Source organism: Homarus americanus, unplaced genomic scaffold (genome assembly GCF_018991925.1).
Source record: "Homarus americanus isolate GMGI-L3 unplaced genomic scaffold, GMGI_Hamer_2.0 scaffold19117, whole genome shotgun sequence".
Lineage (NCBI taxonomy): Eukaryota > Metazoa > Arthropoda > Malacostraca > Decapoda > Nephropidae > Homarus > Homarus americanus.
In genome coordinates this window covers 1876466-1904320 of record NW_024754704.1, presented here as the reverse complement: position 1 = coordinate 1904320, position 27855 = coordinate 1876466, and the positions used below count along the sequence as shown (strand labels likewise).

The following is a 27855-nucleotide window of genomic DNA, read 5'->3' as shown; positions in this document are numbered from 1 at the left end:
ATGATGAAGCTTAATTGGTGTAAGTCAGCTTAGTTCTGACAAATAAACGTTACCGCTAATTAAGAAAAGGGAATTAAACTTACATAGCTTAAGTTATCGTGAAATAGATAACATGTACAGGTGAACTTGGTGGTCTGGGAATACCTGAAGGACACGCTCACCTGTTGTAGTAATTTAGGGACTCGAGCGTCTCTCTCTCTCTCTCTCTCTCTCTCTCTCTCTCGAGTCGTCAAGGCCATTGGGATCACCTGAAGATTAAACCCCCTACTTTATTATACCTTCAGATTAGTCAACCTTACCAAACCTAACCTTACCTTACCTTAAATATCCTAATCTAACCTTACCTTACCTTACCTTAAATATCCTAATCTAACCTTACCTTACCTTACCTTAAATATCCTAATCTAACCTTACCTTACCTTACCTTACCTTAAATATCCTAATCTAACCTAACCTTACCTTACCTTACCTTACCTTACCTTACCTTACCTAACCGCCCCAGGTAACGTAAAGGTGTTTAATCATCAGGTGAAATAAACCTGGGGGCTAATCTTCAGGTAGTCCTATAGTTATACCCTTACCTGTAGTCACCTTAGTTGCCGCCTTACCTGACCTAACTGAGTGATGTTTACCGCGTGTGAGGGAGTTTTGTCATCCTTGCCCTCCCCTCCCCTGTGTGTGAGAGAGTGTGTTTTAATAATTAAGTAACATTAATTACCAGTCTTGTGGCGTTAAAAGTGGTGGGAAAAATTAACGTACGACTCTTTAAAAATTTAGAAGAAAAATTAATGTGAGAAAACTTTAAAATCTAGTTCATCTTTTAACACCGATAAGAGAACTGATTACTTACATTCTCACTTTATCACTTAAGAGAAATATAAAACATAAGAACATATAAGAATCTGAGACTTTTTATAACTTATTTTTACTTCTATTTCACTTATAAATAATATATACTTTATCATCTTCGTTATTTGTACGTCACTGATATAAGGAAATAATATAAATTTACAATAATTGTTCTCGTTATTGTTGTTGTATATAATGTGTTGTTTGTGCACTGTATATAGTGTTGTTTGTGCACTGTATATAGTGTTGTTTATGTTTGAAAGACACGCTACTAACAATACCTAGTTAATGATTTAAGTCTAGTGATGGAGAGACAGACTGTAAAATATTGAAAGATCAAGAAAGTAACGTATCAAATGACTGTAGTGTTGAACTCTTCACTTTTCTCTATTTCAAAATCACAATAAACTTCAAAATCCTGTGCACTTACTTATACTTCTGCATCTTAGCCTAAACCACCTGATGTAGCTGTTTAGCTCGGTGTGTTGCGGTGTTTTACAAGTGACCTTCACAAGCTTTGTATCTAGTATCTAACACCACATGCATACTTTACGTCAGTGTTTCCCATGGGTAAGTCACTGTGTTAGGGTACTGAAGCAGTGTGAGTAATGACTTGTTGACAGCTTGTACGACAGGTACAGTACAGGAGACTTACTACTACTACTGCCGACTTGAACACTAACTCTCCCCACCTTCGACCCCCATCTTCCCTCACAGACGGTCCTCTGCCATCTGTGATGCAGAAGGTCCCTGTGCCCGTCATTACCAACAAGGACTGTGAGGATATGTACAGAGTAGCTGGATATGTGGAACACATTCCCAACATCTTCATATGCGCTGGCTATGAATCAGGAAGCAGAGACTCGTGTGAGGTGAGTTACCCATTAAATAGTTTCGTTTTCTCTCAACCTGTCCTGAGGTTTCACCGCAGAGAATGAAACCTCTTCACAGGGTACCTAAACTATTTTTCTTCCCACTCGATGTACTGTACGTTATGTTCCACTTTCCTCTCCTTCAAGACGGGCCCCTCCATTCAAGAATGCAGGAGGTGGAGGTGCCTGTCGTAAAAAATAAGGACTGTGAAAAGATGTTCCTGGCAAGTGGAGGCTTTGTAAGCATACCGAGGATAATGATGTGTGCGGGGTATGCTGAGGGCAGGAGGGACGCGTGTGAGGTAAGTATGGAATCCTTCTCAAACAACCGACCTTCTCTTGTTTCTATATTTAACCATTTTTTTGTGTATCTACTTTCCTTTTACTGTTATAGAAAATGGATATATATTTTAATATCCAAAATACAAAAGCTAGAAAAAGGTTTATACCCAAAGTCATAAGCTAGAAGCAGTGTACTGTGTTGTTATCCCAAGATACACAAGAAATAGATGAACCTGGTTTATTTATCCGTGTAAACATTTCATTAGTCCTTCTGTCTCTCTGTAAACAATTGATGGTTAAGGTTGAGTCATACTATCTCTTTGTAAACACACTATTACTTTACAGTATACTCTACTTATAAATGTATACCTTAATTAATTTATAGTACAACTTAGTGTCAGGGTTGCTCCTCCACCCGGGTGAATTAGGGTAAATCAACTACATGTAAACAAAAGATAACATATTCTGTTCTCTTACAAACACCTTATTATCGTGTCTCTCTCTCTCCCCAAAAACAAACATTGATCACATCTCTCTATCTCGTCCACAGGGAGACTCAGGCGGCCCTCTGGTGATAAGGAGAGACGGGGTATGGAACCTTGCTGGGGTCATCTCGTGGGGTATAGGCTGTGCCCTGCCCAACCAACCCGGCGTGTACACCAGGATATCTGAGTTCCGGGAATGGATTGAAAAGATTATTGTATTTTAAAGATTATCTAACTAATAGATATGACGCCAGTGGAAATAATTTATTGTAGTGTTTTGTTAAATATTTGTAGTATTAGCTTTTTCGGAGTAATTGATGTATATTTAATTTTATCATTAATATTTTATTGGAAAATGTGATATTGTCTCCAATTGGTTATTTAATTTATTTATTGTGATTTTTTCTATTGTATTGACTAATAGAAATAATAGTTTGGTTATTTACTTATGAGAGACTATTTTATAAGGCTTTTGTTAACTTTTATTTGTATTTAAAGACTTGTTATTTATTACCATTGATATGATATTGTCTAAAAATACGACTCATTTTATGATCAGACATTCAATAGTTTTATTTAATCTGGAAAAAATACGATTAGCTTCGAAGGCATAAGTTTAAAGTTGTTAATATTTATTCCTATATTAACTATAAAAATTACTTATTCTTTCGAGGATTAAATTAAAATGTTGTTGACTGTATGGCAGGTTTTGTTAGTAATATTATTTGACTATTTATTTGTAATACTTGTTAAGCGATCTCCTTCCCCTACAAGGTGTCAATACGGAGATTAAGGACAGTTCCCTCCTCTTATAATAGGCATTATTATTATTTGATATTTAATTCATGTTTTTGTGTGTCGTTAGTCATTGTTGTTGTTGTTGTGACAGAATGACATATATGGTGATATTTTATTGTGATGAAAATTGGTTTATTTTTAGGTAATTAATGAAAGTTTTTGTCCTTTTAGATATATTAAATTATTATTTTTTATCATTTTACAACGACATAAATATTGCCTTATATTATGATGTCAGTTTTTGTCACATTACACGACACTTGACGATATTTGTTACTCATTTGTTATCATCATCATCATAATTATCACAACACACACACACCAGTGAAAAGTGTGTGTGTGTGTGTGTGTAGAGATATAGTGACTGTACACCATTTTTCTCAGTATGACAGGTGTGTTCTGTTGTGTCGAAACATTACCGCGACCGTACTTATAGTGTTTACATGTGTACGTGATAATATCCCTCATCTCTTGCTCATCCTCCCCGCCTCGCTGCCTGTGATATCTTGTGTGTGTGTGTATGTCTGTCACACCCATATGGCCACTGTTATAAAGTTACCACGAATGTCACCGCGAACCATAATTACTTATTCAAATTAAACGATAACTAAACTTAACCTAACCTGAGGATCCTTAAGTAATTATGGTTAGGTTAAGTTAAGTTTGGATAATGTTTGAAGAATACAATTTTAATTAAATGTTTTACTCTTTATAAGTTTTGTTCGTGGTAATTATTTACTAACATTGACCGTTTTACCCCTCTTCCTCTCCTCCCACACTCAACCCCCTCCCTACCTCACCATCACCCCCTACCCTTCCCCACTACCTCACCATCACCCCCTACCCCTCCCCACCACCTCACCATCACCCCCTACCCCTCCCACCACCTCCACCATCCCCCTACCCTCCCATCACCCCCCCTCACTATCACCTCCTACCCCTCACCATCACCTCCTACCCCTCACCATCACCTCCTACCCCTCACCATCACTCCCTACCCCTCACCATCACCCCCTACCCCTCACTATCACCCCCTACCCCTCACTATCACCCCCTATAATTCTCCCATGGGCAAAGGGTATTTATATTATTTATCAGGTAATTCTACTCTTCTCCTTATATATAACCTCCCATATATATTATTATTATTATTATTATTATTATTATTATTATTATTATTACTACTATTATTATTATTATTATTATTATTACTATTATTACTATTATTATTATTATTATTATTATTATTATTATTATTATTGATATTTTGTAATTTATTGTAGATTACTCTTTAGATAGTTTTTAGTGAATTATTTATATGGTGATATCTGTGTGGTGTCAGAGAGATTGTACAGTGAATTAAATGTAATATTTGCCGCTGTTGTGTTTTTAATGAGTATGGTGCCTTGTGTTGTTGTGTAACCCTTATTGAGTATGGTGACCTAACCCCAGTATGGTGACCTAACCCCTTGAGTATGACCTAACCCCTTGAGTATATTGACCTAACCCCTTGAGTATGATGACCTAACCCCATATGGTGACTAACGCAGGTATGATGACCCCTTAGTATTGACCTAACCTCTTGAGTATTATGACCTAACCCCTTGAGTATGGTGACCTAACCCCTTGAGTTTGGTGACCTAACCCCTTGAGTATGGTGACCTAACCCCTTGAGTATGGTGCTAATTACTCGCCAACTATGGTTTTCCAGGGTAATTTTTAGGGTTATTTTTGTGTTATTCTGTAAATACAAATATGACGTGAATATGAAGTGTAATGTCATCGAGTGTATCATAGGCGGGCGTCTCCAAATTACTTGTCCCGTATCAGGTCAATGAGAAACAGAAAAAATATATATATATACTTTATTTTCGACAACTGTTGTGACGCAATCTAAGAGAGAGAGAGAGAGAGATTATACTAGTAGTCTTGCAACACATGGAAAAAAATTTAGTGCTTATAAATGACGTAACATCCTGACTTAGGTGACAAGGGGAGTGTAGATTCTGCTTAACCCACCCCATAAGACCTACAGTATTATTTATTTACTTTTATTTATATGAATGAATATGAATGATAGTTTTAATATGTTATGTTTGAGTCGTTTGTTTACTATATAAAAGACAAAATGAAATAGTTCACTGGACTTATGTGGTGTTTTTATTAATACCAGTTATCTACAGTAGTATCCTGTCAAATGGTGCCAGGTGTTACTTAATGTACCGTTTAGTGATGTTTATCTTGTCATATTAACATCATTGACGTATGTAGACTGATACTATATATTAAAGGAGTTATTCGTATATAATAGAACACTCGACCATCATTTCTTTAGTATGGTTAAAGCTTAGAAATGAAATGACTCCAATTACTGTAGTCACTCCTTCCTATACACCCACACCTGAATATCCTGATTAAGAAATGACAGGTTTGTATTTCTTGGTTTGATGGCACTGGTATATATATATGTGTGTGTTGATATATTTTGTAATTCTTAATGTAAGTTTATATAGAAGAAACTAGTAAATTGTGGTGATTTCTTTTTGAGGGCGCCTGCCGCTCCTCAGGTGTTCCAATATTAGCCACGAACATGTATTTTTTTTCTTTTAAACAAATAACCTGAATCCAATCTGATTTAACGGGACGTAGCATAGCGATTAAATAACAGTTTTAATTAGGGTTTATTTCATCCAGTTAGTTAATTTTATTTGATGAATATATGGTATCCCCAGTAATGTTCGTGGTTATTATTTAAGACTAGCTACATTAAGCCCCAAATGTCGGCTCTCCTGAAATACAAAAAATGACTAAAGAAATTAAAGCAAAAGGCTGAGTCATAATTAACCTCACTATTCTTGTTTTTCGGTTATATTTCATCTTTCATTTATGTGCTAAAGTTTTATAATAAATTACAATATTCTCGTAGTAGAATTATGAAGATATAATATAATCTAAGACATAGATAAACTACTTACCATATGTATTGCTTGTTATATATTTCTCTACATTTACTCAATAAAACTTTAAAATCTTATCATAAAAACCTAAATTATATCATCAAATAAGAGTTATAACTACAAAATATTTATAATAATAGGTTAAATGTTGTTTTTTATAATAATTTAGTATCTTGAGTTAGTTTTCGTTGTTCAGGAGTGTCTCAATGTTTACTCAGTGCGTAGGTGTGGTGAAGCCTTCTGCCTGATGGTGAGTTTATTGTATATTTTGGCTTTATTAACGTCATGGGATGTTTTATGAAGTAACTGGGAGACTCTATGATCTTTAGAGATGAGATATGATAGTAAAAATATGAGAGAAAGGTCGCCATTATAGAGTGAAGGGTGATATTAGGTGGTGGGTTATAAGTGGGTGGGGGTGTTTTAAGGGGGGCTATTTATAGTATAGAGACTGTTAATCTGGGTGTGTTAGAGCTGTTTTATCTCGTTAAGGTAAGATAAAATAAGTAAGAGTATCTACCTAGTGAGTTTGAAGTACTAGGTGGTAGAGGTGAGTCTTATACCTGCTCTACACACCTGTCTTAACACCTGCTCTATCTCATACCTGCTCTACACACCTGTCTTAACACCTGCTCTCTGTACTAATAATTATCTTTTAATAAGGTGTAAACTAATTATATAAGTTGTGGTATTGAAGGATTTGTTTAGTAATGTTTTAATTTCTCCTTTGAAATTTACACTTTTAATGTTTCTTGATAAAAGTTGTTCTGGTAACTTTATTGTAGTCTTTTTGATATTGTTGGATAATTTTTAAAGAATATTTTGGGTAATCCAGAACATTTTGTTTGATTTACTACTTCATTTTGTCCACAGATGTTCTTTGGATGATAGTAATAAAAATGATACGATAATCCACAGAACCTAACCAACCAAAGACACCTACTGGTAAAATTATTGTTTCAGTCATCCCTATGTTTTTCCGGCAGTTTTTGACGTGTTTGAATTATTTTGATCTTACCTAACCTAACCTAACCACAGAACCCAGGAACTATATCTTACCTAACCTAACCTAACCACAGAACCCAGGAACTATATCTAACCTAACCTAAATTCCTAAGATGACTGAAGCGTTAATAATACCAGCCTACCTAACCTTATCTTCTTCCTAGCTGGGAGTGGTGCAGACCCCCTCCCATATTAAACAGAAAGTACTGTACTGTATTTACTTGATATTTGGTACCAATGAAAGCAACTTTCTTGAAGCAGCATGGTGTACCGGTAATTTAAATTTTTTTTTGGACGTGAGAGTTCGCTCAGAGTGAACGACCCGCTCGGTCTGTACGTAAGCAAACAAAGAGCAGACGACAACGCACGCTGATAATGGCAGATATTTTGGAGGAATGTGTAGAGTAAATAATGAATTTTTCGTGTCATATGATCAGTTTTTCACCGTTCTTTTCCCTACACTTTGCCTCGTCCTTCATGACCTGCCATCTATAGGTGATTTATGATTGTAAATGGAGAGAAACTGTAAAGTAAAATTTAAAAGATACTTATAATTAGAATAAAAAATTGCCGTATCATTTTTATTACTTTTTATCATCCAAAGAACATCTGTGGAAAACTGAACGAAATCAAACTGCTCCTGGTGTTAGCCATCTGCTGCAGTATTACCAGATTTTCTTTTCATAAGCAACAAGCATCATCTTGAGCTGTTCAAAAGCAAAAGTTTCCCTGACCTGTCACTAGATGGCAGTACAGGTCTCTTGCCCGAGGTCAGCGTCGTCTTTTGTGAAGTTGTAAAAATGTATTGTCAGTCAGAGTGAGGATTTTGTACTTTATACAATATGTTTGGTTGATTTAATATTTTGTTAGAACTGCATAGATGTGGTCCCACTTGTGGTTATAATGACCGTCTACTCTACAACATTTTTATTCCAGTTTTATTATATGTTTTCTTTATTTTGTACAGTACATTATTATGTATTTAAACCATAATAATTAACTTCATTAAATATTTCATTATCATCAATTACAGTACTGTAATTTTACTGTTAGAAGGACATAATAGTACTGTAGTAAAGTGGCTCTAGGGTCACTGTTTAAGTTTATATGCACATTTTTTTTTTTTTTTTGTAAGTGATTTTGTATTACAGTGTTGTATGTTATGTATAAGTACAGTATTTAAACATTTTCTGGAACACAGTCGTCACATGCTCTGAGGATCTCCTGTACCGTACAGTGGTTCTGACCTAACTCCCTTCAGAGATTGTCAAGCATAATTAAATATCATTATTTCATTCTCTAATAATAGTGTAGGAAGGGATCAGTACAATAGGTGATTTTATGTACATTTGACAGTGTTATTGTGACACCTGTTGTGGGATACCTCTGTCTTATCACCTGTGTAGGATATATAGGCATAATACTATTCACTATCTTCAGTTATTCCTAAGTACCTTTAATTAATTATATAATATTGGTGAAGGAAAGGTTTAATCTTATCAAGTACAGGTGTAGCGGTACTGTCACACCTGTTGAGGAAGTTAGCTACCTGTATTGTCACTGTGGAGGTTTGTTGTGTGGTTGTGTCCGGGATAGTTGATGTTGTGGTCACCTCACATACTTGACCAATATACACAGTGTGATGGAGTAGAGGATCAGGGTTGTTGCCCCCTTAGTTATTGAGATATTCTTGACAGGATCTTCTTCTTTCATGAGTTCGTTTTCATAATTCAAAATGTTGATTAATTTTGAATATTTTAATGTTTTTTTTTAATCCTGTGGTAATAAATCAGGATTAATTTGGTTTGTGTCTTATATTATAACTAGTTATTTTGTACACAGGCTGTGACATATGTATCTGTTACCATATCCTCTTTACCCATGATTTGTTTCACCTGGACAGCTGCAGTGAACCATGGATGATATCTTCCATTGGTGCCGTGAAGGGAACACCGTGCAGGTGCGACTATGGCTGGACGACACAGAACATGACATGAACCAGGGGTAAGGATGAAATACCTATATGGCTACCCGTTACTTCCTATATCCTTTTGTGAGATTTCAGCCCAGACCAGGTATTTCATCATCAATCACCACAGACCAGGTATTTCATCGTCAATCGCCACAGACCAGGTATTTCATCGTCAATCGCCACAGACCAGGTATTTCATCATCAATCACCACAGACCAGGTATTTCATCGTCAATCACCACAGACCAGGTATTTCATCGTCAATCACCACAGACCAGGTATTTCATCGTCAATCACCACAGACCAGGTATTTCATCGTCAATCACCACAGACCAGGTATTTCATCGTCAATCACCACAGACCAGGTATTTCATCGTCAATCACCACAATATCAAATGTTAAAATGCGAGGTGCAATCCAAAAGTTCCCAGACTGGCTTCATAAAATCTTTATTTTTCAACATATTACAGTGAAACTTTAGTCACCCTCAAAATATTCTTCAGAGGCCTCAATGCAGCGCTGAATCTGCTCTTCCCACTTCTGGAAGCAGATCTGGAAGTCCTTGTTGGTGAGGCTGAAGAACACCTTCTGTGATTTTTCCTGGATCTCCATTCTGTCCATGATCTTCCCCTTGAGGTTCAACTTGAACTTCAGAAACAGCCAGAACTCACAGGGGGCTGATCTGGAGAGTACGGAGGGTGTGGGACCACTAGGATGCTGTGGTTCACCAGAAAATCATTCACAGAGAGGACAGTGTGTGCAGGTGCATTGTCCTGGTGAAGCGGCCAATTGCCGGTCGTCAGTCAGAATCCGGTTAACTTTCCATATGAGAAGTCCAACCGCTCGTGGATGGTCACCCTACGATCTCCATTTACAAGCTGGTCATTTTTCTGGGCATTTTCATCATGTCTCTCAGTGGAAGGCCACCCAGAACGATGCGCATTTTCAAAAGAGGTGCACCCTTCTTTGAAGCTCTTGTGTCACCTGAAAACCTGAGCCCTGGCCATTGCTCCATCTTTGTAGGCTTCCTTGATTATTTTGTGGGTTTCTGCACCATTTTTTCCGAGTCTGAAGCAAATTCTGATGCTGCAGCATTGCTTGATACTTCCCTCCATGTTGAGGGTAGAGTGGCGACTGACTCAGCAGATGGGCCAGTATACACACTCACACAAAGCTGCACTACGGCCAGTTGGCACCACAGATTCCCACCAAATCGACGCAGTAAACAACTTACACCCAAGGTGAGTAACTGATGATGATTCAGATTCGATATCTGCTAAGATAAAGGTTTTATGAAGCCAGTCCGGGAACTTTTGGATCGCACCTTGTATACATGAACCTCATCTAGGCTAACCTAACCAAACTATCAGCTACCATGACCTAACTTACCATAACCTGCCATGGCCTAACTTAACCTACAATGACCTGACCTAACCATGACCTAACATAACCATAATCTAACTACCTGTATAACCCATAAATTCAGAGTAGACAGCTTTTACATAACACAAAGAATTACAGAACTACTATGCCATAAATTCTGTTCACAGCGACGACCATGGCTTCTCGTTACTCCACTGGGCTGCCAAGGAAGGACATGTGGGGATTGTGGAGATGCTGGTCACTCGGGGCGCTCGTATCAACTCCACAAACTTGGGTGACGACATCCCACTCCATCTGGCCGCAGCTCATGGACACCGCGATGTTACCAGTCTCGTAAGTACACTAGAACAGACAACCAGCCGATGGATGTAAATAAATGTCAATAATCTTTTGGTCATATTTTCATAACATCACCCAGTTCATTTTATTATATCTATGTATTTAAAGTATGTTATCATCAAGCAACAATTATTTCTTCCTGTTACAGCTCCTTCGACATAAAGCAGACGTCAACTTCATCAACGAGCACGGCAACACCCCTCTCCACTACGCATGTTTCTGGGCCTACTCGCTGATCGCCGAGGACCTGGTGCAGGCCGGGGCTTCAGTCTCCATCGCCAATAAGTATGGTGAAGTTCCTCTAGACAAGTGCAGGGGCGTCATGGCCAAGAAGCTTCACAGTAAGTCCTCTATATGATGGCTGGTTAATGTCTTTTTGAGTCATGTACTAGCAAACAGACCACCTGAAGATGAACCACCCTAATGGTACCTTTGGGTTAGGTTGTGGTAGGTTAGGTTAATTTAGGTTAGAATGATTAATCCATTTTCAAGGTCACTTTTTTGTGTTTATGTGTTATTCGTGATGTACATAAGTTAGTTAGTTCGACACATTAAATTTCAGTTCTGAGAGAGAAAGTGTTCGGAGCCTAAAATCCTCACAAGGCTTACCATTTCGGCCATAATCTTGATCTCTCCGATTTTATTCAGAATCTCAATATATGTACACCTGGACATGCTGAGTAAGGATCTGTTGCCCACAATTTGATATCTCTATAATTACTAGTCCAGATGACATCCCAAAAAATTTTATTATTTTTCTAATGCTAATTACTCGCTGCCAACCGTTTTTATTTAATCTTAAGATAGCTAATCCTATTAAACTTAGTGATACATTATTGCTTTTAACTCTTATATCGGTAAAGTTAGCCTTTATTGGTTACCTAACAGAGTAATCCAGCACCGTACATCACTAAGCTCGTGTTAGGGGATTAACTTCATCATAAATCCTGGCCTCAGTAATCCTTTGATAGTGGATTACTTCTGAGTCTTATAGCAGTCTTGAGTTTCACAAAGTTTAAGCCACAAAATAGTGTAGCTTTGATAAGTTGATTATAGAAGGAGATAGATAGTGTAGATAGACGTCTATTAATGAGAAAGGTAGATAGTGTAGATAGACGTCTATTAATGAGGAAGGTAGATAGTGTAAATAGACGTCTATTAATGAGGAAGGTAGATAGCATAGATGTGTATTGACGAGGAAAGGAAGATTAGAGACAGACTGTAAACCATAAGTTATTTTGACCAAGGATGTCCAACAGATGCATCAAAGGTTTGTATCATAAGTATTGTTGCAACTACTGGACAGATTTAATTGGGGCTCCTGTACATTTTTAAGTTATTATCTAATGCATTTTTATCTCCAGTTATCCATTTCAGCAGTCAGCCATTGTCACTATTATTTTTACGTAATGATGAGTGATAGTTCGGGTGGGTGATTCTGGGTTGAGTGTGAAGGTATGTGGTGAAATAAGTTTGATAATTAGAGTGTAGTGTATATTGTTGGTGTGTTTGCTCTTGAGTGTTGTTTGTAAATGGATCCCAGGTTTAGGAATAACATACAGTAGAAGTAAAATATATATTCTCGTGTTATGACAATTTGAGGAAGATTTTGTGATTGTAAGTTTTGAAAAAGATCTTAACTCGTCACTTTTGTTTCCGTACAGCCATGGCAGTTGACAGTGGCCAGAATCTGGAGAAAGTGGCCTTCAAGGATCAGAGTTGGCTGGGCTTCAAGACTCGCAGTCGTAAGTGTTGAGTTTTTTTTTTTTTTTTTTTTAAGCCACTGGGAAGCGGGTTAGTCTTCGGTTCAGAATTAAGAAAGTATTGATCTTCGAACTAATAAATATTTCCTGTGGCAGGTGATGCGACATTGTCCCGACACAAGGGCATCAACATTAATGAACTGGCACTGCACACAAAAATTGCTGTGAGTCCTTCTGGAGAACTGTGGCGAGGCAAGTGGCAAGGGAATGAAATAATCGCCAAGATCTTAGCTCTGAGGGAGTGCTCGGCTCGCATCTGCCGGGACTTCAACGAGGAGTTTCCACGCCTGAGGTATGTTGGGAGACCTGTTCATATTATTGTCTCTTGCTGTTCTTTCAGAAGTAGCAGGCATCTATATGTTTGTATGTCACTGCTTCAAACATTGTGAATATTATAAGTCAAATGGCTATGTTGGATTTGTAAGTGACGTCCACACAAATTATATCATAATGCAAAGTCTTGGTGAACACAACTTCTGATGCTTGTCATGTAGAGTTATCACAATAACTCGGACTGTTTTGATAATCTTTAATTCATTATTATCTGTCTTTTTGTCCAGTTATGGCTCCATAGACTTTACTGGGGTGGAAGACTTGGCCACCCTCACTGGCCAACACTTGATGGTATTCTTTCACTTTTTCAGGATTTTCTCTCACCCAAATGTTCTTCCTGTCGTCGGGTGCTGCAACAGCCCCCCCAACCTGGTGGTCATCACACAGTACCTGCCAAATGGGTCCCTCTTCACACTCCTACACCAAGATAGTGGTATTGTGGTCGACACTGCACAGGCGCTCAAGTTTGCCCTTGACATTGCTCGTGGGATGGCCTTCATCCACTCACTGGAGAAGTTGATCCCCAACTTGTATGTTTCATCCAAACACATCATGGTGAGTTTGTCCTGTTCCAAACACATCATGAGGAGTTTCATTGTTGGTCATGTTACATTCTCCAGAAATTTGATTATGATAAAATGAGAATCATGTTTCAGGTAGTTACAGTCACGAGCCAGAGTGTGGCTAAATATATTAGTTCTCAAGGAATGTTTCATATAAGATCAGAAGGTCTCATGCTTCTAGTGTAAGGCTTTTACGTGATATATCTTGTTATCATGTGATATAGATGCTGTGATACTTGATACTTTTCAGATTGATGATGATCTAACAGCGCGTGTCAGCATGGCCGATGCCAAGTTTTCATTCCAGGAGCGAGGCAAACTCTACTCCCCACAATGGTTCTCTCCTGAAGGTGAGGCGTTGATATGATTTCTTTTATAATTAGGTGCAGACTCACACCTCTGGAACATTGGATAGCTTGGTTTTGTGTACACTAGCTCCTAAAAATATCTTTGAGGATGGGTCCGACGAATTTAAAAAAGAACACTGCGACTCCTGTTGTCTCGGTAGGGATGTCAAAATCTTTCATCATTTGTGTCATATTGTCTAGCACAAAATCATAAAGATACTTTTTGGAGCGAGTTTACCCATATGCCTTGGTGTTATCAATTAAATTCTAATGCAATTGATCGGTGTGTGACATCTGGCTTTCTGTACATGAGTTTTATACTTATTTTCCCCTTGTGCTAAATTTCTCTGTCGTCTTTGTTGATTATTGATTAGTTATCACTTTCTCACCTAAAAAAAAGAAAACATTACGTTCCTATGGTGCGTGACCTGTGCGATCCTCCGTTACTATGGTCGACCGTGCAATAGATGCATCACATTTCTTAAGTAGAATATTTGACTGACACACACCTACTCCTCAGCTCTCCAGAAGAAGCCAAAGGAACTTAACATCAAGGCAGCTGACATGTGGAGCTTCGCCGTCACGTTATGGGAGATGGCCACTCGTGAGGTGCCCTTCGCTGATCTCACCCCCATGGAGGCTGGCATGAAGGTACAGTATACAACTATTTTGTTTAAACCTGCAATTTTGTTGTTCCTTTGTGATTTAGCTGTACAGTATCGTGTTCTTTTATTTTTTCAAGTTCAATTATTTTTTTTACTTTGACAGTGTTACCCTTATGACAGTACTGTACACGTCAAGTTTGGTTTGGGGTTATTGATTTTCGTGAACGTTGTTGTTTTGTGTACTGTACATTGTATCCCAGTTCACCAGAAAGTAATTTTGACGTTACACTCAATACTGTTTATCAACTTACCAATGATCTAATGTATGTATGTACGTCTTGTATAATGTCAGATTCATTTATCTTTACTGGCATTATTTTTACTACATTTGATGATGTCAGCATAGATTTGTTTTATTGTTGTACTGTATTTCTGTGTTTTGTTTGAGCATAATTTATTGTGTGAAGGAACAGGGGGTAAGTCAGAGCTCGGGCTCTGTACCTTTCCGGCTAAATAAACTGTTTCAATATCAGATTTTGAACCTTTGTTGCGAGAGGTGCGCCATAATTGAGTTACATCTGTTTTGCAATGGTGTTCTGCCGTCACAGTAAGGCCTCAGGTTAGAAGTAGACATAGTGTACTACAAAACTAAGACACGTCAGAAAAAACAAAACAAACCAAAGTGTAGCAATGTTAAAATGAGTATTGTTTAGTAGAGCAGTAACGATGTCTCGAGCAGCTGTTTCACTTGTCATGTTCTCACCCAGAGTGCCTCATGTGTGTGTGTGTGTGTGTGTGTGAATGCAAGCCTGTGTGTGGTTTACCTCTGTTGCTTCATCACACATGCTAGCGTCAGCCATCATCACCACAACCTTCTTTCCCCATGAAATCATTGAACGCCCATGTATATATTATTAATATCTTTTCGGGTATTCTCCAGCTTATGTGCAGGTGATGCTGTGGGGTATTTGTCACATGAGATGTATTTGTAGAGAGATAAATGATAGATAAAAAGGTGTGTTCTTTTAGCAATTCGTCGAGATGGTGATTCGTAGACGGACGAGTTGGTAAACATATGTAGATAGACAAGTGTTTGATAAAGGAATAGGTAGATAATATGGAAACAACTGACTTGTGAATATTTTGAAAAGGGCTTTATGATGTGTTTGCCCTCCCCGCCACACACGTTCACTCGCTCTTACATTTTTTACTGCCATATTTTCATTTTGTTCACATGATGTAAATAATCTCATAAGAATAATACTCAGAGTCTAGTATAGGCGATGAAAAAGCTTTATATGTAAGTAATATCTAAAATCTACGACAGCCTATGTAAGAATGAGTGAATGAAGGGAGAATGTGGTTTTATTTTCTCATAAAAGGTTTCAAAGAAGGAGATAGCGATGTCTTAATGTCCAATAGAATTTTGTGTCTGTCTGTGCCTATACAGTATAGGAATCGACCGTAATTTTTACAATGAATAAGGCTTGATTTTTGCTGGTTTTGATTCATATTGTGTGAGGTTAAAGCTTAATGCTGAGATAATGTCGTCTTCTCAGATCGCGTTGGAGGGTCTCCGAGTGAGTGTCCCTCCGGGTATATCTCCTCACATCTCCAAGCTGGTACGCATCTGTATGAACGAGGACCCTGGGAAGCGGCCGTCCTTCGATATGATTCTCCCAATTCTGGAGAAGATGTGCACCCAGTGAACTGTCTCCATGAGCGAGGGTGAGGAGGAGGTGAGGCAGTTAAGACGTACCGTATGTGTGCATTGTCTTGAAGGAAATATGCCTGAAGTGTATCCATTACAACAACAGCGTGTGTCACTTTGCTGAGGAGAGATGATTTTAATGTACGGTAACTATATATGCACATTTAAATGAACTAATAGTCAATAGCTGAACAAGTTGGTGCATCGTTCGCCTAAACCAACATCTTATCACACACATTCACACATACACTTTTAATAATAAATAATATCTTGCATTTTTTTCTGTGTAACCAATAAATAAATCTTATCATATCATTGTATGCTATCATCTAAAAGTGCAATATAAGTCAGTATGTAAGTACAGTACAGTATATGGATGTTTTTATAATTGGAATTTTATCTTCAAGAGGTTATTTTCTTAGCAGGAGGAGGACAACTCACTCTAATACCATGTAAGTCGGTCTCTCCTGTGTGTTCTCCTCTGGGTCATGTACTTGCCATCACTTCTTGTCGTTAATATTTTACCTCTTGTTATATATGTTGATATTTTATTATTGTTATCAGTCATATCTTTTACACCTGTTCTTATCATCATAGAGGAACGATAATGAAAATGACGACTTTTTTATGAGTCGGCCCACAGCACCAGTCATGTGGGTGTGGTGATACATCTTACAGATATTGATGAAATATGATATCTATATTTCCTTATAACTTATCTGGATGTTTGTAAACTATTTAAGTTTTTATGACAAGTTGGTGTTTAAGTTACACTACATTAATGGGATAGACTGAAAGTTTTTGTATAATTTAAGTCAGAATGAAAATAATTTTATATGCAACAGCCAAATAATTATTGATTTAAGATGCTAAGTCAAAAAAGAAATACTTGTGTCTTGTGCAAGAAATATTAACCCTTAAACTGTGGTCATCATCAGTGGATGTATGCTGTAAGGACGATGGTCATCATCAGTGGACATATGCTGTAGGGATAGCGGCCATCAGCAGTGAATGTTTTATGTTGTTTGCGTACCATTTTAGCGCACATGAGGGTGGATTATGGAAACTTAGCCACAGTTTAAGGGTTAAGCTGTCAGGCTTATATTGTCAAAAATGTCACATGTAATTATTAGTAGACTAGGACACCCTCATACATGGAGGTGTTGAGGACTCATGACCTGTGTTTGTGCCAAGTAGTTAGCCAATGTGGAGTTAATTTTCCAATTTCTCACACGGTGCAATTGTATAATAGTGATGTAGGTTAGATATAGTTCCTCACATTATTGCATTATTAACAAAGCTTAAAAAGATCCAACAGAGGTGTAGGTTAGGGTAGATTTTATATGAAAACACAGCATGGTTCAACAATGTATGTAACCAATGAAAACAGTGACATTGTTAAAACATAGTGGAATATGTCATAAAGTATTATCATTATTATGTACAGCTTATGAATTGTGTAGTCATCTTCGAGTGCAAAAGTCAAGCAATCATATAATACAATTAGCGTTAGATTGTCTGCTTTGATATTATGGTACAGTACAGTACAGTGTAGAGTAGTCCGAGACATTTGTGCTGGTCCTCTACGTGTGTGTCCTTATGCCTTGTCTCTAGAGAGTGAATTATCTACGTATTTACTGGAAATGAATGTGTTAACATTGGGCAAAATATGGGACTGACAAAATAAGTAAATATCTGGCTTTAGTGACCGACAGTTACAGCGCCCGGGGATAGTGTCGGTGAATCAAAACGTGTAAGACATGGACTTTCTTGAGGCACGTCCCCTGTGAAAATAATTGCTCCTTTCTGCTCATGGAAATTAATAAAATGAGTCCCATTTTAAGTCTGGTGTGTAAACCATTCATTTAGTGTAGCTGTATGAGTTTGGTCATGTAGTCGCCTTACGTTATTTTTCAAATGAGAACATCACATGTTATCTATGCAACTTGTAATATAGTAGTACTTCCTCGCCTTTGATTTCTCTGTAATGTAAAGATATTTCCACACATGATACGGCAAGTAATGCAGTGTGTCCGCCTATAGCTGGATGATGGTATTACGTGGCCTCACATACCACCACAGCTCTGCCGATCATGTCTGGAATGACTGTCTTATGCGCATAGTTTTAACCTCAAACTTCATCACATTTAGTATTAGTTTCCAATATGATTATCAGTAAAAATGTATAATTAATCAACTGTATACTGGTCAGGGTTCTCCACACTCACTTTTAACAAGGCCGGCCACCTTTCAGTAGTTTTTGGCCATCGGTGCCGTGTTATATTTCAAGGCCACCAAGCTTGGGCAGCGTGTCCACAGAGTTCCTAGGCTTAGCGTGTGTGTGAGGCTGGCTGTGGAGTGATCTCTGTGTCAGTATTGTTCATGATAAATTGACCACCGTGACGGATCAGTATTATTATGAAATCTTCCTTGGATACGTCTCTCTTCCTCACAGTGTTCCCAGACCACCTCTCATGTCTCTTCCTCCTCCTCACAGTGTTCCCAGACCACCTCTCACCTAGCGTATGACTCTGTAGTGTGGACGACCCTGACTCATAGGTATTATGGTGCATTTTTTTCCCCCTAACTCTGATGCCTTATTGCATTTGCAGTGATTTATTTTCTTTCATTGCAGGTGAAAGATTTTGGTGCTAATTTTTAAGAGAATCTTTGAGGAGAAGAAAATAGTTATCTGGTAGAAAGTAAAATTGTGTAAATAATTGTATTCAAGTGAGTTATTGGAAAAAGGTTAATACCAGTGACTGTTAGTAGAATAAAGTTCAACACTATATATACTATATGTTTTTTTACGATGAAGTAGATATATCCAAATAGAATAATCACGTTTAACACATCTTAATGGTTTCTTTGACTCGTGTGAGAATGGAAACATTTCAGATATGGTTTCATTTAGCTTAAAACTTCAGTCACTTCCAGTCAGAAAATATCTAAGCTCTTTAATTTTGTACATGACAATTTTTTTTATTTTTTTTTTTTCTGACATGAATTTTCCTCTTTCTGTGAATATGAGAAAAAGAAGATAAACAAGGCATTGAAAAAATAATTCCCTAAAGGTTTCTGATATATTTTGAAGCATATAATTTTTTTCTATTTTTCTTCTTCTTAGACTTATAGGCTAAGCATAGAAGAAAGTCGTGTGGATGTGTTTTGGAAAATGAACACCCTAGTGTATAACAGATTAGGGGGCATGATTCATCGCTCTGGTTATCGTAAATTGCCTTATTGATCGACCTGGGGGGGGGGGGTACTGCGATGGGTTAGTGTCGGGTGTGTGCGTAAGTAAACAATGCCTCGTAAATGATCTCTCTAATAAATTTGTCTTCCTTTTGTGATGGATCAGTAAACGCCTCCATCAATCCGACGCGTTTGTTTGTTTTATCAAGGTGATGTCACTTCAATGCACCGACACTTATACGATGCCATCACTTAGATAATAGGCTGACATCAGGATTAAGGTGATGTTAATAAGTTGAAATCAGTTGCTAGCTGAGATCAGTAGTAAGCTGACATCACAAATAAATTGACATTACTGTATATTAACAAACTGACATCACTAATACTGTACTGACATTAATAAATTGACATTCCTAGTATTGACATCAATAATTAGCTGACCTTACTAGTACTGACACTAATAAACTGACATTACTAGTACTGACACTAATAAACTGACATTACTAGTACTGACACTAATAAACTGACATTACTAGTACTGACACTAATAAACTGACATTACTAGTACTGACATTAATAGACTGACATCACTAGTTCTGACATTAATACACTGACATCAATAGTACTGACGCTAATACTCTGACATCACTAGTACTGACAATAAGCTGACATTATTAAACTGACATCACTCATAAAGTGACATTATTAAACTGACATCACTCATAAAGTGACATTATTAAACTGACATCACTCATAAAGTGACATTATTAAACTGACATCACTCATAAAGTGACATCAGTAATACTGACATCCTTAATAAACTGTTTACCTCCAATAAACTGACATTAATTACATAAAGATAATAAACTGACATTGCTCGAGTTAACTGACATCACTAACTACCGCCTCTGTGACATAAGTTAACTGACATCACTAACTACCGCCTCTCTGACATAAGTTAACTGATATCACTAGCTACTGCTTCTGTGGCTTAAGTTAACTGACATCACTAACTACTGCTTCTGTGACTATAGTTAACTGACATCACTAACTCCTGCTTCTGTGACTTTAGTTAACTGACATCACTAACTACTGCCTCTGTGACTTCAATATCATAAAGGTTGAACATTTTAAGTAGAGATGAAAATGGTTTTGATATGTGAAGTGAAGAAAACATCAACACTAATTTGATAACTTAACACTACTCACAGTCATTGATGTCCTCGTGATGGAACAGCGATTATAACAAATAAAGTCTGAAAAAGAGTAATTAATATCATTGACAAACGTGCACATAATGGCCATGAACAATATATTGATGACCCTTGGTGAGTTGCACTTTTGTCCGATGGTGAGTTGCACTTTTGTCCGATGGTGAGTTGCACTTTTGTCCGATTTACACTTTTGTCCGATGTTTTCCCTCTCCCTTCAAAAGATGATTTAAATTATGTTAAAGAATATAATGATGTACAATATTATCCTCAAAATTTGGTGTGAAGAAACCATCGTGCGGCAGCATCGATAAAGATGGCCGCTGCCGATGACTTTGATATATCGTGTGTTGTTGGTCCACGTGGTCGTGCCTTACGTGTCTCGTCTCGTAGTCTAGGGTCCACTCTGTCCAGCACAAAAGTTAATGCTGTCCAGTTTATTTGTGACTGTGCCGGTAAATATAAGCTGTGGACGGAGCTTCTTGGTTGCATTGTGTTGCTCATATTGACAAGTACAGTACATTAATGTGAACTCCATTGTTTAGTTTAGGACTGAATAAGTAACCTTTCCTTTAGTGTTAATACAGTAGTTGATTTGCTGTAATATTTAATTTCATATGATTTTATGAATTGATACAGTATCACCCAGGTAAATGATTCATTGTGTGACTTGTGCCTGACATACTGTACAGTGACACATAAATGCATACAAAGTGCTCCGGGCAAGAGGTAGACAAGTGACAATAGTTTAAAAAGAAAAATGCCAGAAAACACAACTAAAGTTTAAGGGGAAGATTATAATAATACAGTACAGTAAACACATCCAAACCTGCAGTGTCACTTGCTTGTCTTGTTCTGACCCGGAGCAGCTCGACAGTACATAGAGTAATAATATGAGGAGTAAAACACAACATTTTGTTTGATTGATGATATATTTGTAATTTGTTTGAGATTGATTTGCTGTCATCTTAAAGTGAGAGTGACATATTGGGTGACATCTGTGTTGAGAAAAACTAGAAATAAATTTATGCTTGCTTATTTCTGCAGTATACTTGGTGAGTAAATTTTGTAGGATAATTAGCATAAAAAGTACAGTATTTTTGCTTTTGTTTTGTAATGAAGTGTTTATTAGCTTTTATGTACTGTAGTTACGTGCAAGTTCTATCACTAGGTTAACCGACAATGACCCTATTTTCTGAATCATCATGACATCTCAGCTTCAAAAGGCAGTACAGTATAAACTTTCACATGAAGTATATCAGAAAAATATTCCTATCAGAATTTTCAGCACTAGACATATGCATTAAATGAAAGAAGTCACAATGACCAGGAATTATATGGTACTGTTTTCTGCACCTGTAACATTGTAATTATTTTTTATCTTATTAGAATGTTTAATGAATTAATTCTTTCCACTGTAGGACACTGCATTAAGGACTTAGTGTTGCTGTGTTTGGTGGTGTTAACCATTGGTCCACACTCTGACTCTTAACCCTTAAATGGTGGTTATCATTGGTGGAAGTTTCTTGTTACCCTGTGCTTAAAGTTTGTGCACACGGGGTTAGTCCTTCGCCGCCACTTAAGGGCTAAGAATAATAACTTTAACTTTCTAGGTTAGTGAAGTCCATTGACTCAGATTTACCGGTAAATGCGTAGTAACTTATGTTAAATAGACTGACCAAAACTGTATTATCACCGGTGTTTGTCGAGCGGGGTGTTGTGTTGCCCAGGGCTTACACAGCTTAAGTTCTCACATTTCCTCGGCGTAAAAATACAAGACGAATCTCTTCTGCTTTTGTGATTTTCTTAAAAGTGTTCTTAGTGAGTGCCTTTTAACAGATCATTTTGTATATTTTTATGTGTTTCACCCGATTGCCAGTGTCACTAATTTAATTTCGTATTTCATATGTATGGACTGTTTGGTCTTACTAATAGTGACTAAGTTTGTATAAAACACTGCCACTTTATGTTAAACTAAAAGCCTCAACCAAAATATTAATAATTATGTATTACTAGACCAATTAATAAATGGATGTAATTTGATTGTTGTGTTTTTTCTGTCCTGTACACTGCCTCCGCCTGGTGGACCGAAGGTTCATACCTATCCTCACTGGCTGCCATTAGCTGTCATGGTTACAGGATGAACTTTCACTTCTCATAAAAACATTTGGTGTTGCAATTAGTTCCTTTTCATGGAATTGAATGAGACAAGACTAGGATAATAAAATGAATTGGGTTATGGAAATAATACGGGAAGTCCTCGCTTAACGTCGGGGTTATACATATACAACTATACTAGGCTTGTATTGGTACTCACCGATGGGCGGAGGTGGTAGAGCGAGTGTGAGGTGGGTAGTGAAGCAGAGGAGGCGGATGGCGGGAGGGGAGGAGAAGAGAAGGGTGGGAGCAGAGGAGGAGGGTGGTGAGTCCCTGAGACTGTGCCAAGCCAAGGGAGGGTGATGCACCGTAAAATATCGTCTGTGACAACGCAAAACGACGTAGTATCGGATCACTGAAACGTTAAACAAATCTTTGGTTTCTAAACTTTAGCGACATAGTACCGAAACAACGTTAAGCGGGACGACGTTAAGGGCGGACTTACTGTATGTAAAGTGGTTGGTAATTCATTTGAAAATATCTTTCATATTTACTGTATTTTTTTTTTAGTAGTTCTTGTAAACATTTAGTGTATGAGTTACGAGAGAGCCAGTTGGACCCAGTGAGTGACACAGCTTAATGTAAGGCTTACAACAATAGCTGAGACAAGGCCGGTGTTTGACACGGCGCTACACCGGGCCACGGGAGACCCTGCTTTATCCTCCAGACACTTGATAGACTGTTGGATAATATGTTTAAGATCAGTTTGAGGATCCTCCCGGAGCCAAACGGTATCTTCACAGCTGCAGGTCATCTTATTGTTTGAGGCATTGATGATAAGCCCCTGCCTGGGAACTGTCAGGTCCAGTGATCTAGTTGGAAGTGAAGGTACTGATGTGGTGTTGCCAGGAAACCACTTGGGGTAGCCGAGCTGGTTGTTGAGGAACGTGAAGCGGGAGGTGGGCACACCCGTCATGTTCACACCAGTGAAGGCTCCTGGGAGGAGGGTGAGGCTGCTGTTGATGATACTCAGGTGAGAAATTTTACCTGTGAGCCATTCTGAACTGAGTCCGTGGGTGGAGGCATCCATGGAGTTGATGAAGACTGAGGCACCTTCAGGCCCAGTGTTTATGGCTCTGGGTGCTGGAGCTTGAGACAGAATCACATTCTCCAGGCGTAGCTCGTGAAGGGAGCCCACAATGGCATTGTGTTGAAGGTTTGTGATGAATGAGTTGCGGATGATTATGTTCTCCTTCATGTTGGGACCACCTTCACCCTGCAGTTGGATGGCATCCTCTGCCAGCGACAATCTCCACACAGAATCGAACGTCAACGAGAAATTGTTTTGGTGGAAGATGATCAGATGAAGGCTACTTGACTCCAGCTTAAGGTGAGAGATGGACTGGAAGGTGATGTCCTCTAAGGAGTCCAGACCCTCGAAGGCATTAGACGTGACAGTGACTGTAGAGTTGCAGTTGTGGATGTGGATGTGTGTGACGGTTGGTGGTAGACTAAAAGACAGTGTCAGAGGCTGTCAGGAGAGGTCAACTGCTTGTTAGTAAAGTCACATATTATTATCTTCTGTTAAGATACTGTATTCAGAAACATAAGTATAAGTACAGATTTAAGTAGACAATACAGTATAGGTGTAGTAATTCCCATGTAGTGGCTGAATTATATAAATAGCATCTTAACTTTTATATCAACAGAAACATTTAAGTACTGTACACCTGACAACTACCTTAATTAAACCTCTACACCTGGTGAGAAGTCTTGTGAGCTCTTTTTAGAATTAAATAAATCCAATTATTATTTCTATTTTAAGAAGAGAGACAATCTGTATACAGTACGTTATCAATAATTAAGATAAATAATATACAAATTTGTTAAGAACTTCAAGAGGATTTTGAGACAATATGAATAATCACCCTGTCTGTTCTGTCTGTCTGTGTCTGTTTTGTCTATATTTCTATCTTTCTGTCTCTTTTATCCCAGTTTGTTTGTCAGCCTGTTTGTCTGTTCTTCTCATCTGATTGTGTCCTGTCTGCATTTTTATCTATCTACCTCAATCTGTCTGTCATTTCTGTCTGTTATGCCCATCTGGTTCTTTTCTATCTCTTCTGTCTGCTCTGTTCATCAGTCTTTTGGTGTCTGTCAGTCTGTATCTTTTAGTTTGTCAGTCTCTTTGTCTTTCACTTTATCAGTCTAACAGTCTGTATATCTATAAATTTATCACTTTATCACTCTGATTTTCAATTTATCAGTCTGTCTGTCTCTCATTTAGTCTATCACTGGTTTTTTCTGTTTTTTTCAGGTTATCAGTCCACCTGTCTGTCTGTCTCTTCCCTTGGACATAAACAACCTTCAGGTCTAGCTCACCTGGCCAGAGTCACACGAACAGATGACTTTCAGGGTACCAGGCTGGTGGCTTTCACACTGGCACTGGCTTGACATACTTCCCTCATGGCATGGCTGAGCACTGACAACAAGGAAAGTGCCCAAATAAGCTACTACCAGCACCACTATAATGGTCCATGCTCCATAACCCGACGCCATAGTCCTCAAGGTACACCGGAAGCCACTGAAAGATAATATATTTAATTGTTGGTGTTGACGACTGAAACGACTAAGGGGTTCAGATAAGGGTTAATATCAGTGGTTCTTACCATGGGTTCATATTAAGTTCTTATCAGGGTTTCATATTAAGTTCTTACCAGGGGTTCATATTAAGTTCTTACCTGGGGTTCATATTAAGTTCTTATCAGGGGTTCATATTAAGTTCTTACCAGGGGTTCATATTAAGTTCTTACCTGGGTTTCATATTAAGTTCTTACCAGGGGTTCATATTAAGTTCTTACCAGGGGTTCATATTAAGTTCTTACCTGGGGTTCATATTAAGTTCTTATCAGGGGTTCATATTAAGTTCTTACCAGGGGTTCATATTAAGTTCTTACCCGGGGTTCATATTAAGTTCTTACCAGGGGTTCATATTAAGTTCTTACCAGGGGTTCATATTAAGTTCTTACCAGGGGTTCATATTAAGTTCTTACCAGGGGTTCATATTAAGTTCTTACCTGGAGTTCATATTAAGTTCTTATCAGGGGTTCATATTAAGTTCTTACCCGGGGTTCATATTAAGTTCTTATCAGGGGTTCATATTAAGTTCTTACCCGGGGTTCATATTAAGTTCTTATCAGGGGTTCATATTAAGTTCTTACCTGGAGTTCATATTAAGTTCTTATCAGGGGTTCATATTAAGTTCTTATCAGGGGTTCATATTAAGTTCTTACCTGGAGTTCATATTAAGTTCTTACCCGGGGTTCATATTAAGTTCTTACCTGGGGTTCATATCAGGGGTTCAAAGTTCATTTAGTACTGTTTGTGCCTGCATGTGTGTGCGTGTGTGTGTGTGTGCGACAACAAAAAACTTAGCCAGACGGATATTCGCCCGGATGACTCTTACCTACACAACACCAGACGAAGGTTCGCTTGTCTCAGCACTACACCACACACTCCTTCACCTGCCACTTCAGAGCTACTAATAACGTCTTGGTCTTAATGTCACCACCACGTCCTGTCAGCTACTCCTCTGTGACGTAAGAATTTTCCCGTTGGAGTTTAAGTAAAACACAAAGATAACTTCAAAATGACACCTAACCCTAATTAAGGCAGTCTCAGTGTTAATTTTGTCTACTAATTGGTATAAAGTGAAGATATCTAGTTAAGGTAGAGTCTCAGTGTTAATTTTGTTTTCTAACTGGTATTAAGTGAAGGTATCTCAGTGTAATTTTGAAGTTATACCGGATATTCGTGTTTTACCTTAAGTCGACTAATCGGTTACCAGAATAATTCACCAAGCAAACCTCTATGAGTCAAATACAGCTGACCCTAACTCACCCCAGGAAAAAAAATGCATTGGACTAAAACTTAACACTAGAACAACGTAGGAGACAAAATTCTCACCACCTCAGTCTGGTTTAGGTCTCTCTATCCATCTTCTATATGATATTTCTCAATTTTCCTTTCCCACTGTCTCTCTATCATATATCTCAATCTCTCCCTCTCTTAATCTCTCTCTTGTTATATCTCTATCTCCTAAGTTTCATTCTCTCCCTTTATATTTATTTTTACCGTCGAAGGCGTGTAGGAGACCCTGTAAGTAAAGACAAGAGTGTTGAGTCAGGATGTCCGCTTAGGAAATCACCCCCCTCCCCCACACACTCTCTCTCTCTCTCTCTCTCTCTCTCTCTCTCTCTCTCTCTCTCTCTCTCTCTACACCTGTGAAGTAACCAATAAAGTATTCAAGAGTGTTATTTGTTGAATAAGTATAATATCCATGTTTACATTTCTCTATCTAAGCTGGGCTAGAATGAACCTTGTATTGTGTATAGTAACCATTACACGCCTTTTCACATGTTTTGTGTCATTCGGTTATGAAATTTGTTAATTAGTTATGTAACAATGTCTCAATAGATATGTGAAAAGGTGTATTGCTAAAATATACAGACGTTAATACACAATGTAATCATTACGTCGTTTTAAATACCAGCCAGGAAAACTGTATCCCTTGAATGAGTCGTGTCTTCAATTTCCTTTTGGTTTATTACTTGCCTGAAATCATTCGTTCTCTTTATTCTCGTACTGCAGGAAATTGGGTTTATTTCCTTTATCTTCATTAGTAACATGACACAAACTTCACGCCGCTCGCACTTATTTTTTTATCAGTGCGTTTCTTAAGTATCTTTGTATGGCAACAATCATAACCTAACCTACAACACGGTACACGATACTAATTATACACGGTACTTTGCTTTACACAGTACCTTATGTGATACTCAGGAAAAGCAACTACAGTATAAATAGTAGTGGATGTGACGCTGTGTTTTTTCTAATACATCACTGAAACATTGTGAAATTTCCCATGTTAAGCGGATAATAATTTAGACATTTTGTGGGTGTCTGTTTTAGTGACATATAACACAATATATAACCTAATACCTGTTATTTTAAGTAAGACTAAAAACAAATATATATTAATAATCTGTTATCATTACTTCCTGTTATGTAAAGATAAAAATATCCCATATAC

The 27855-nt window shown here is 37.8% G+C and overlaps 3 protein-coding genes across 8 annotated transcripts in view; 2 read left to right on the top strand and 1 right to left on the bottom strand.

Moving 5' to 3' along the window:
- The window catches only part of LOC121855992 (cell wall protein AWA1-like), a 52466-nt gene extending 48349 nt beyond the window's left edge, over positions 1 to 4117 (top strand). For all 6 annotated transcript variants that reach the window (XM_042351221.1, XM_042351222.1, XM_042351223.1 and 3 more), the window contains 2 exons: positions 1567 to 1721; positions 2554 to 4117. In XM_042351221.1, the coding sequence (XP_042207155.1) occupies positions 1567 to 1721; positions 2554 to 2712 (314 nt within the window). In that variant the 3' untranslated portion in view covers positions 2713 to 4117. The remainder of the gene's footprint in view (positions 1 to 1566; positions 1722 to 2553) is intronic.
- A 2321-nt stretch (positions 4118 to 6438) lies between these two features.
- Positions 6439 to 22712, top strand: LOC121856003 (integrin-linked protein kinase homolog pat-4-like). The gene is made up of 10 exons (XM_042351239.1): positions 6439 to 6493; positions 9152 to 9252; positions 10770 to 10935; positions 11090 to 11282; positions 12606 to 12686; positions 12801 to 12996; positions 13349 to 13592; positions 13851 to 13950; positions 14468 to 14598; positions 16112 to 22712. Exons 2-10 carry the CDS (start codon positions 9164 to 9166, stop codon positions 16259 to 16261), a joined length of 1350 nt encoding a protein of 449 aa, XP_042207173.1. The 5' UTR covers positions 6439 to 6493; positions 9152 to 9163; the 3' UTR covers positions 16262 to 22712.
- LOC121856004 lies at positions 21583 to 26337 on the bottom strand. Its single transcript, XM_042351241.1, has 3 exons — positions 26230 to 26337; positions 25146 to 25347; positions 21583 to 24297 (listed from the first exon to the last, which is right to left on the bottom strand). The coding sequence occupies exons 2-3, from the start codon at positions 25320 to 25322 to the stop codon at positions 23365 to 23367; spliced, it is 1110 nt and encodes a 369-aa protein (XP_042207175.1). The 5' UTR covers positions 25323 to 25347; positions 26230 to 26337; the 3' UTR covers positions 21583 to 23364.
- Positions 26338 to 27855: the final 1518 nt, after the last annotated feature.

Coding starts and splice junctions, on each gene's coding strand:
- LOC121856003 (XM_042351239.1), top strand. CDS start 9,164: ATGGATGATATCTTCCATTGGTGCCGTGAAGGGAACACCGTGCAGGTG. Junction 12,997..13,348: donor GAGGAGTTTCCACGCCTGAG/GTATGTTGGGAG, acceptor TCACTTTTTCAG/GATTTTCTCTCACCCAAATG. Junction 13,951..14,467: donor ACAATGGTTCTCTCCTGAAG/GTGAGGCGTTGA, acceptor CCTACTCCTCAG/CTCTCCAGAAGAAGCCAAAG.
- LOC121856004 (XM_042351241.1), bottom strand. CDS start 25,322: ATGGCGTCGGGTTATGGAGCATGGACCATTATAGTGGTGCTGGTAGTA. Junction 24,298..25,145: donor GTTCGTGTGACTCTGGCCAG/GTGAGCTAGACC, acceptor CTCTCCTGACAG/CCTCTGACACTGTCTTTTAG.